The sequence below is a fragment of the Cherax quadricarinatus genome, chromosome 12 (assembly GCF_038502225.1).
Source record: "Cherax quadricarinatus isolate ZL_2023a chromosome 12, ASM3850222v1, whole genome shotgun sequence".
Taxonomy (NCBI): Eukaryota; Metazoa; Arthropoda; class Malacostraca; order Decapoda; family Parastacidae; genus Cherax; species Cherax quadricarinatus.
In genome coordinates, this window is record NC_091303.1 from 45693408 (window position 1) to 45705565 (window position 12158).

Below are 12158 nucleotides of genomic sequence, written 5' to 3' on the forward strand. Positions count from 1 at the left end.
GTATCAACCAGTAATTGTTTCCGTGGATTGTCTCTCCAGCTTTAAGTATAGAGGTAACCCTTACTATTTTAGGTATGGATGGCAATGTTTGGGAGTCTTGAGATTTGTTAAACAGTGTTTCAGTGGAGGGTAATATCACAGGACCTGCTTTCTTATACTTTAATGATGATGGTATATTACCTAAGTTTCCTGCCCTGTTTGTCAGTTAATTTATTAGTTTAGTAAAACAAATCATTTGATATGGAAATAAATATCAATTCAATTCAATTCAATTCAAGTTTACTCTCTATAAGGGTTACAATGTGGGGTTTGCAGGTTTTGGGTATTGTGTGGTTTACATGTTATAAAATACTAATTACAGAGGGGGCCACTAGGACACCTAGCATGGCTAGGCATTTCAGGCAGACTTAGATTAATTCTTAACATTAAATCCTTACAGATTATGGTATTAAGGCTAAGTGACTACATCATAATTTGTGAGTTTAGCAATGTGAATGCTTTTGTTTTGGCACAATGAAGTGTCTATATTGGAGTATCATAGGCAAACTTATGACTAGTTAGAATTTATTATTTTAAGATTAAGATTAGTATTTCTGGATTTATAGTCAGGGGGTGAGTGAGTGTAATTGTGAACCACCAGGTGGTTATCATGTAGTTAGTTGTTGGGGTGTATCAGGGAGATAAGATGTTTTCTAACTGTAGTTTTGAAAGTGATGAATGTGTCTGCAGTTCTAGAGTTTTCAGGTAGGGTGTTCCAGATTTTAGGTCCTTTGAAATGCATTGAATTTTTGTAAAGGTTTAGTCGAACACGGGGAATGTCATAGAGATGTTTGTGTCTGGTGTTATGCCTGTGGATCCTGTCACAACTATCAAGAAAGCGTTTTAGGTCAAGGTTAATATTGGAATTTAAGGTCCTGTAGATATAGATTGCACAGTAGTAAGTGTGGATGTTCTGAACAGGGAGTGAGTTTAGATCTATGAAGAGTGGGGGGGAGTGTTGCCAGGGATGGGATTTAGCGATTATTCTTATTGCGGCTTTTTGTTGGGTTATTATTGGCTTTAGGTGTGTTGCTGCAGTTGAACCCCAAGCACAGATAGCATAGGTGAGGTATGGATATATAAGTGAATGGTATAGTGTGAGAAGGGCAGTTTGCGGCACGTAGTATTGTATCTTGGAGAGGATCTGGAACATTAGAAATCCCCAAAACTAGAAGTCATATTTAGACTGTAAAATAATAGCATAATAAATATGAAAATATCAGTCAATTTAATTTAATAAACAAGCTTGGTGAAGCAGTTGTCCTCTGTATTATGAAATGTATATATTACTGAAATATATCTCTACCAGTCCGCCATCACATATCTGGCATCGTTGGAACCTGTAGAGTGCCGGATTATTGAGTTTGCCAAATTACAGAGTGGTTAGGTTAGAATCCACTTAATAAAGTTAACCAACTTGACTTACACAAGAGAGTTCGTTGAACATCAGCAAAAATTGAACATTTCCACTACTTTGAGCTCAATTTCAAGGTATTTTTTGTCATGAAACCAATCAAAATCAAATCTATTTCTGTAATATATCTTCCATTCTATCAATTGAGACCAAAAATACGAGAATACAACCATAAAAATCATACAGAAATATATCACTAAGGGGCAGCTAATAGCTGAGAAGTGAACTCCATTATTTATTGTCTGATATTTTTTTCTTTTTGGTGTACATTAAGAAGCATCTTTCCATCATACATTGCCCAAGTTTCAATAAGATAACCCAACAAACAACTGAGAAAAAAATTATTTACCAAAAATCATATATGGCAAGCCCATGCCAGGTAAAGTGAAACCTCGGTTATTGGCCGCAATCCATTCCAGAAGCTCGGCCTAAAAGCAAAATGGCCGAAAACCGAAATAATATTTCTCATAAGCATTGATGTAATTACAATTAATCCATTCCAGACAAAAATATTCAACAAAAAATAATTTTTTAACAATTAAATCAGTATTAAATACCTTTATTGAAGACTAATTCTGTCTTCTGGAATGTCTGCTACACTTCCTGCATGTCTGCTACACTTCCTGCATGACTGTTGCACTCCCTGCATACCCGTTACACTCCTTGCATGCCTGTAACACTTCTTGCATGCCTGCTACACTTCCTGCATGTCTTGTACACTTCCAGCATGTCTGCTACACTTCCTGCATGCCTGCTACACTTCCTTCATGCCTTCTACACTTCCTGCATACCTCCTACACTTCCTGCATGTCTGCTACACTCCCAGCATGTCTGCTACACTCCCTGCATGCCTGTTACACTCCCTGCATGCTTGTTACACTTCTTGCATGCCTGTTACACTTCCTGCATGCCTGTTACACTTCCTGCATGCTTGCTACACTTCCTGCATGTCTTCTACACTTCCTGCATGCCTGCTACACTTCCTACATGCCTGCTACACTTTCTTCCTGCCTGCTACACTCCCTGCATGTCTGCTACACTCCCTGCATGCCTGCTACACTCTCTACATGTCTGTTACACTCCTTGCATGCCTGTTACACTTCCTGCCTTCCTGCTACACTTCCTGCATGCCTGCTACTCTTCCTGCATGCCTGTTACACTTCCTACATGTATCCTACAGTCTCTGCATGCCTGCTGCACTCCCAGCATGCCTGCTAAACTCCCTGCATGTCTGTTACGCTCTTTGCATGCCTGTTACACTTCCTGCATGCCTGATACAGTTCCTACATGTCTGCTACACTCCCAGCATAGCTGCTACACTCCCTGCATGCCTGTTACACTCCCTGCATGCCTCTTACACTCCTTGCATGCCTCTTAAACTTCCTGAGTGCCTGCTAAACTTCCTGCATGTCTGCTATACTTCGTGAGTGCCTGCTACACTTCCTGCATGTCTGCTATACTTCGTGAGTGCCTGCTACACTTCCTGCATGTCTGCTATACTTCCTGCATGCTTGCTACACTTCCTGCATGCCTGCTACACTTTTTTACATGCCTGCTACACTCCCTGCATGCCTCCTACAATTTTTGCATGCCTGCTACACCTTTTGCATGGCTGCTACACTCCCTGCATGCCAGTTACACTCCCTGCATTCCTGTAACTCTCCTTGCATGCCTGTTACACTTCCTGCATGCCTGCTACTCTGCCAGCATGCCTGCTACACTCCCTACATGCCTGTTACACTTCCTGCATGCCTGTTACACTTCCTGCATGCCTGCTACACTGCCAGCATGCCTGCTACACTCCCTGCATGCCTGTTCCACTCCCTACATGCCTGTTACACTTCCTGCATGCCTGTTACACTTTCTGCATGCCTACTACACTTCACACTTAAATTCCATGGTATTTCTTACTCTCTTTACCACAGGAACTTTATTAGGAACTTTCTTTGGAGCCATGGTTACTTATTTCATAGTTGCACTGCAAAAAAACCACAAAAAAATGAAAAACAAGCAAAATATGAGGATGTATGAGCAGAAGCTTTTTCATACTCAGAAAGACACAGCCAAACTGGTGTGCAAGCGGCCCCAGCCAGTGGACGGACGCATCCCAAACAGCCAATCACTGAATTAACAGCCAATAACCGGGCGCCAAAAAACCAGTCAATCACCGAGTTGGCTGATAACAGAAGCGGCTGATAACCGAGGTCCACTGCTTTAGAAATAAGTCACTTTGTCCGACTTTTTTTGGTTATCCTAGGTTCTCTACACATATGCTGTTATGTATGATAATCTATATAGAGAAAATAGCTCTTTTGTTTCAGTTTTATGGTGCAGTACGAGTGTATATCACAGCCCTGTGCTATACTCCGTTTTCTCTAGTATAAGCCCCCAAGATAGGGATATGAGAATGGTACTTGTATCCCATATCATCATCATACCTCTGTCAAATTGCTCAGTATTATGCCAAATTTTATTCATTCTGGAGTATATAACATGTTTTTATGTTAGCCATATTGTTTATTATGTCATATTAGATCAATTGTGATGGGCAAATAAGCCATAGTGTTGATATTAGCATAATAATAAAGCATATTCTCCTGCATCACGAGACTGAGCTCATGGCAACCGACAGTGGCTTCAAAGTCACCTTATCTTTTATGGACAGTGTACTGTGTATGTGCCTTACACAACAAGAAGCATTTCTTTTATTCATTTAAACCAAGGATAGGGCTAAAAGTAAGCAGGTTATAACAATAAATGGTGAAAAAGAAATTGGAATGGCATATGCAGTAAGTAGCGCCACCAAACAGTTTCAGTAGGTTGGTGTGGCAACTCTGGAAATTTGAAATTATGCTAGCTAAAATTAGTGCCGAAAACTGATGGAACCGGATGTCTGATTGCTGGATTTGTGATGGCAGACCTGTATTTATTAAAATAAAACTTGTTTTATATCCACTCCCCATAAATTAGGAACAACCAGAATGAGGAAAATTTTTAACCAGTTTGATTAAACATTGATGTGAAGAATTTGATCACAACACAATTCAATACTAAATACCCCACTAACATACTCATTCATAAAAGAGGTGGGCACAGCATATTAAAATCAAACTTGCTAAAAAGAAAATGAGAAACCCGAAATCATACCTAGCACAAATACAAATGTACAAACTCTCCCGAAATTCAAAGTTGTACCAGGGTCGCCAGACTTCCCAACCCATATGCGGCCAAATTCTTTTTCCAAAATGCCAAAAAAGTCAACTTCATTGCACACGTGATAATTACCAATATGAATTACTATTGAATGGAAGAAAATATCACTAGCTATGCTAGAATACTGTTTTCCATTCCATGTACAGTGGTACCTCGAGGTATGAACTTAATTCGTTCCAGAAGGCTGTTTGAGTGCCGATACCGAACAAATTTGTTCTCATAAAAAATAATGTAAATTAGATTAGTCTGTTTCAGACCCCGCAAAATACACTTACAAAAGCACCTTCAAAAATACACTTACATAATTGTTCGAGTTGCAAGCTGTTTGAAACTTAAGGAACCACTGTATTAATCCCACTCTTATGTACCACCTGATCCTGAATGTGGTAACACCTGTTATTTAACCCTTTGACTGTTTCCGACGTATAAATATGTCTTATGAGCCAATGTTTCTGACGTATTTATACGCATAAATTCTAGCAGCTTCAAATCAAGCAAGAGAAAGCTGGTAGGCCCACATGTGAGAGAATGGGTCTCCATGGTCAGTGTGCACCATATAAACAAAATCGGGAAGCCAGTGGTGCATTGTGGGAATGCCATTTCAGTTGTCCTTTTTCAGCATGTCTAGCGGTAAGAAATATGTGATTCCCCAGCAAATCTGGGACTCTTCTCTTCCCAAGTGATGCTCTAACACAGATGGAAGTGTCAGTGAAGATCAATTTCATGATTTGGAGGAGTTTGAGACCAAAAGCAATGGAGGAGGAGGAGGGGGAGGAGGGGAGGAAGAGGAGGAGGAGGAGGAGGAGGAGGGGAGGAAGAGGAGGAGGAGGAGGAGGAGGAGGAGGAGGAAGAAGAAGAAGATGATGTAATAATATTGTTCCCTTGAAGCAAGAAAAAAAAAAGTCCACCCCATGACAGTGACAAGATAAGGGGAGATAACATCTGATAAGAGCTGACTTTGATGAGCGTAAACGAGGGTAGAGCTGATAAGGAAATATTACATGACCATCGCCCTCCCTTTGTTTTTGCTGGTACACAAACATTTCTGTCTGTCTATTTGTCTGTCTGTCAAGCTCCCTGTCTGTCCATCTAGCTCTCTGTCTCAGAGAGAGCCACAAGACTGTGTCATCACGTTTACTCACATCTTCAAGCAGAGTATAGCACTTTGTCTGGATTTCTTGGGTTATCCTAGGTAATTTACACTATGTATACTTGTATTTATGTGTACCTGTGAGACAGAGATAGGCAGACAGATAGAAAGAGAGACAGATTGAAAGATATAGAATGAGGGAGGAAGATAATTAGATAGAATGGAGGAGGGGAAGCAGCATCCGACCCCATTGTTTTGACAGGCAGGAGGGGGAGTGAGTAATGAGACAATATGTCACTTTGACAGCTGCCGACTTCTGACTCAAAACAATTATAAGCCACACACTCACACACAAGACAAGGAGGAGGAGAAGGAGGAGGAGAAGGAGGAGGAGAAGGAGAAGGAGGAGAAGGAGAAGGAGGAGAAGGAGAAGGAGGAGAAGGAGAAGGAGGAGAAGGAGGAGGAGGAGAAGGAGAAGGAGGAGAAGGAGGAGAAGGAGGAGGAGGAGAAGGAGGAGGAGGAGAAGGAGAAGGAGGAGAAGGAGAAGGAGGAGAAGGAGAAGGAGGAGAAGGAGAAGGAGGAGAAGGAGAAGGAGAAGGAGAAGGAGAAGGAGGAGAAGGAGAAGGAGAAGGAGGAGGAGGAGAAGGAGGAGGAGGAGAAGGAGGAGGAGGAGGAGGAGGAGGAGGAGAAGGAGGAGGAGGAGGATTGTTTGTTTGTTTTTGTAAACAAGTTTTGTAAACAATATATTGATAATTATGTTTGTGTGCTTATTGTGTTGTATACAACGAGTGTATATATGTACATTGCACCTTACTTTGGTCTCATAGGCCACATAAGTTATGTGAAAAAATAAAATAGTGAAAAAAACAACAAACCTTCAAATACAAGTAAACTAAAGTTTACCGGGTGAGCGGCAGTCGCCGCTGTTGCCATACGCGGCTCATTTTCTGCAAACTTCACGGCTCTATATCTCGGTAAGTACCGATGGCAAAAATTTTTTTTTTTGGACTAAAACACTCAGAAAAATAATCTTAACATTTTCATAAGAAAAAATAATTTTTTTTTTTTTTTGAATATTTGGCGACATAGAATGACAGTTTCAGAGGGGCCTGAAACAGTCAAAGGGTTAACTAAGCTTTCTCCTGAAGCCCATGGTCCAGCTAAAACACTCAGAAGGTCTGGATTCGGACTGTGGGCTGCCAATTGAGAAAGCCCTGGCCTATACCTTGACAACAATTTAAAATTTAACTTTTGCATCCACTATTTTATTTCTAAGCCTTTTTTCATATATTATTACCCTTTTAGTTACATTTTTTCTCTTTTTATTACAAAGCATTACTATTTTTTTATACAGTGGTACCCCGAGTTTCGTCCATGATTTGTTTCAGAAGGCTGTTAGAGTGCCGTCACCAAACGAATTTGTTCCCATAAGGAATAATGTAAATTAGATTAGTCTGTTTCAGACTCCTAAAAATACACTTACAATAACACACTTGCATAATTGTTTGAGTTGGGAGCTGTATGAAACTCGGGGTACCACTGTATTAGTTTATTTTTAATACCTTGCATTTGTACCCTGCTTGCTCCAAAAGTCATGTATTATTTTTGTGCTAACCATATATCACTTATACAACCATTATGGATATCATTTCTTTCCATAAATGCATTTATAAATAATAAAAATATTTATAAAAATTTATAGATGGGGTTGTAAGAGAAGTGAATGCTCGGGTGTTGGCAAGAGGTGTGGGGTTAAAAGATGAAGAATCTAACATAAAATGGGAGTTGTCACAGTTGCTCTTTGCTGATGACACTGTGCTTTTGGGAGATTCTGAAGAGAAGTTGCAGAGTTTGCTGAATCAGTTTGGTAGGGTATGCAAAAGAAGAAAATTAAAATTGAATATAGGAAAGAGTAAGATGATGGGAATAACAAAAAAATTAGGTATCAAAAAATTGGATATCAGATTGGAGGGAGAGAGTATGGAGGAGGTGAATGTATTCAGATGTTTAGGAGTGGACATGTCAGCGGATGGTTCTCTGAAAGATGAGGTGAATCATGGAATTGATGAGGGGAAAAAGGAGAGTGGTGCACTGAGGAGTCTGTGGAGACAAAGAACTTTGTCCTTGGAGGCAAAGAGGGGAATGTATGAGAGTGTAGGTATACCAACGCTCTGATATGGGTACGAAGCATGGGTGATGAATGTTGCACCAAGGCGAAGGCTGGAGGCAGTGGAGATGTCGTGTCTGAGGGTAGTGCATGTTGTGAATATAATGCAGAGAATTTTTAGTTTGGAAATTAGGAAAAAGTGTGAGATTACCAAAACTATTATCTAGAGGGCTGAAGAGGGGTCGTTGAGGTGGTTCGGACATGTAGAGGGGATGGAGCAAAATAGTAATACAGTGGTACCTCGGGATATGAACTTATTTCATTCCAGAAGGCTGTTCGAGTGCTGATACCGAAAGAATTTGTTCCCATAAGGAATAATGTAAATTAGATTAATCCGTTTCAGACCCCCAAAAATACACTTACAAAAGCACCTACATAAATACACTTACATAATTGTTCATGTTTTGAGCTCTTCATATCCTGAGGTACCACTGTACTTCGAATGTTTAAATCTGTAGTGGAGGGAAGGCCGGGTAGAGGTCAGCCTAGGACGGGTTGGAGGGAGGGGGTAAAGGAGGTTTTTTGCGTGAGGGGCTTGGACTTACAGGAAGCATGTGTGAGTGTATTAGATGGGAGTGAATGGAGACAAATGGTTTTAAGGACTTGATGTGCTGTTGGAGGGATTCAGGAAAACCAGCAGGCTGGACTTGAGCTCTGAAGATGGGAAGTACAGTGCCTCCACTCTGAAGGAGGGGTGTTAATTAATGTTGCAATTTTATAACTGTAGTGTAAGCATGCTTCTGGCAAGACAGTGATGGAGTGAATGATAGTGAAAGTTTTTCTTCATCAGGCCACCTTGCCTTGGTGGGAAACGGCTGATGTGTTAATAAAAATAATATAAAAAATTTATAAAAATATTTAATAAAAATTATTTATTAACATTAGTTGTATGTATATTATCTTGCATTTTTTATGCTCCTTTAAACACTTTATTGTTCTGTTTTGTTCTTTATTTCCAGTTATTCATATATTTTGTTTCTTGGCTGCAAAAACACAAGTCACGTAATACTTTATTAATACACCACCCATGTGACTATAGTGTACCAGTGTATAGTGTACCAGTGTACCTGTGTATAGTGTACCTGTGTATATTGTACCTGTGTATAGAATACCAGTGTATAGTAAATCAGTGTGTAGAGTACCAATGTACTGTGTACCACTGTATGGTGTACCAGTGTACAGTGTACCACTGTATAGTGTACAGTGTACCAGTGTACAGTGTACCAATGTATGGTGTACCAGTGTACAGTGTACCAGTGCATGATGTACAGTGTATCAGTGTGCAGTGTACCACTGTATAGTGTACCACTATATAGTGTACAGTCTATCAGTGTACAGTATACCACTGTATAGTGTACAGTCTATCAGTGTACAGTATACCACCGTATAGTGTACAGTGTACCAATGTATAGTGTACCACTTACCAGTGTACCACTGTATAGTGTACAGTGTACCAGTGTACAGTGTACCACTGTATAGTGCACCAGTGTACAGTGCCACTATAGTGTACTAGTGTACAGTGTACCACTGTATAGTGTACAGTGTATCAGTGTGCAGTGTGCCACTTATAGTGTACAGTGTACCACTGTATAGTGTACCAGTGTACAGTGTACCAGTGTACAGTGTACCAGTGTATAGTGTACCACTGTATAGTGTAAAGTGTACCACTTATAGTATACAGTGTACTAGTGTACAGTGTACCACTGTATAGTGTACCAGTGTACAGTGTACCACTGTATAGTGTACCAGTGTACAGTGTACCACTGGTGTATGGTGTACCAGTGTACAGTGCACCACTGTATAGTGTACAGTGTACCAATGTATAGTGTACAATGTACCACTGTATAGTGTACAGTGTACCAGTGTACCACTGTATAGTGTATCACTGTACCAGTGTACAGTGTATCAGTGTACCAGTGTACAGTGTACCACTGTATGGTGTACAGTGTATAGTGTACCACTGTATAGAGTACAGTGTACCACTGTATGGTGTACAGTGTATCAGTGTACCAATGTACAGTGTACAAGTGTACAGTGTACCACTGTATGGTGTACAGTGTATCAGTGTACAAGTGTATAGTGTACCACTGTATGGTGTACAGTGTATCAGTGTACAGGTGTATAGTGTACCACTGTATGGTGTACAGTGTATCAGTGTACAGGTGTATAGTGTACCACTGTATGGTGTACAGTGTACCACTGTATGGTGTACAGTGTACAATTGTCATGTGTCATTATGTGTCACATATATTTATTCCAATATTGTTTTAAATCTATTCTGAGAACTTTGTGTTTAGGTGAAGGTAAACTGACCACTAAGGAAAGACTGGATAAAGGTGATATTGCAACATCAACATATCAGTACTACATCAAGGCAGCTGGTGGATATGTCATTATAACACTGGTCATCCTCACCTTCATCCTTAACGTTGGCTCCACAGCTTTCAGTTCCTGGTGGCTGTCACTCTGGCTCTCAGCAGGAAGTGGAGTGAGTATTATATAGTGGCACCACTCTCAGTGGGAAGTGGAGTGAGTATTACATAGTGGCTCTCAGTGGGAAGTGGAGTGAGTATTACATAGTGGCTTTCAGTGGGAAGTGGAGTGAGTATTACATAGTGGCTTTCAGTGGGAAGTGGAGTGAGTATTACATAGTGGCTTTCAGTGGGAAGTGGAGTGAGTATTACATAGTGGCTTTCAGTGGGAAGTGGAGTGAGTATTATATAGTGGCTTTCAGTGGGAAGTGGAGTGAGTATTATATAGTGGCACCACTCTCAGTGAGAAGTGGAGCAAATATTACATAGTGGCTTTCAGTGGGAAGTGGAGTGAGTATTATATAGTGGCACCACTCTCAGTGGGAAGTGGAGTGAGTATTACATAGTGGCTTTCAGTGGGAAGTGGAGTGAGTATAACATAGTGGCTCTCAGTGGGAAGTGGAGTGAGTATTATATAGTGGCACCACTCTCAGTGAGAAGTGGAGCAAATATTACATAGTGGCTCTCAGTGGGAAGTGGAGTGAGTATTATATAGTGGCACCACTCTCAGTGAGAAGTGGAGCAAATATTACATAGTGGCTCTCAGTGGGAAGTGGAGTGAGTATTATATAGTGGCTCTCAGCAGGAACTGGAGTGAGTATAACATTATGGCTGTCACTCTGGCTCTCAGCAGAAAGTGAAGAGAGTATTACATTTTGGCTCTCTGGCTCTCAGTGAGAAGTGGAGTGAGTATTACACTGTGGCTCTCAGCAGGAAGTGGAGTGAGTATTACACTGTGGCTCTCAGCAGGAAGTGGAGTGAGCATTACACTGTGGCTCTCAGCAGGAAGTGGAGTGAGTATTACACTGTGTCTCTCAGCAGGAAGTGGAGTGAGCATTACACTGTGGCTCTCAGCAGGAAGTGGAGTGAGCATTACACTGTGGCTCTCAGCAGGAAGTGGAGTGAGTATTACACTGTGTCTCTCAGCAGGAAGTGGAGTGAGTATTACACTGTGTCTCTCAGTGGGAAGTGGAGTGAGTATTACACAGTGGCTCTCAGCAGGAAGTGGAGTGAGCATTACACAGTGGCTCTCAGTGGGAAGTGGAGTGAGCATTGCACTGTGTCTCTCAGTGGGAAGTGGAGTGAGTATTACACAGTGGCTCTCAGCAGGAAGTGGAGTGAGCATTACACAGTGGCTCTCAGTGGGAAGTGGAGTGAGCATTACACAGTGGCTCTCAGTGGGAAGTGGAGTGAGTATTACACAGTGGCTCTCAGCAGGAAGTGGAGTGAGCATTACACAGTGGCTCTCAGTGGGAAGTGGAGTGAGTATTACACAGTGGCTCTCAGTGGGAAGTGGAGTGAGTATTACATAGTGGCTCTCAGTGGGAAGTGGAGTGAGTATTACACAGTGGCTCTCAGTGGGAAGTGGAGTGAGTATTACACAGTGGCTCTCAGTGGGAAGTGGAGTGAGTATTACATAGTGGCTCTCAGTGGGAAGTGGAGTGAATATTACACAGTGGCTCTCAGTGGGAAGTGGAGTGAGTATTACATAGTGGCTGTCAGTGGAAAGTAAAGTGACTATTGCATAGTAACTGTCAGCAGGAAATGAAGTACTAAATAGTGACTGTCAGCAGGAAGTGGAGTGAATATTACATAGTGACTGTCAGCAGGTAGTGGAGTATTATATAGTGACTGTCAGCAGGAAGTGGAGTATTACATAGTGACTGTCAGCAGGAAGTGGAGTATTACATAGTGACTGTCAGC

The 12158-nt window shown here is 41.2% G+C and overlaps 1 protein-coding gene across 1 annotated transcript in view; it reads left to right on the forward strand.

Annotated features, from left to right (window-relative positions):
• The window catches only part of LOC128686555 (ATP-binding cassette sub-family C member 5), a 537407-nt gene that overhangs the window by 156250 nt on the left and 368999 nt on the right, over positions 1-12158 (forward strand). Inside the window, exon 8 of the mRNA XM_070084337.1 lies at positions 10221-10411. Coding sequence (XP_069940438.1) covers positions 10221-10411 — 191 coding nt within the window. The remainder of the gene's footprint in view (positions 1-10220; positions 10412-12158) is intronic.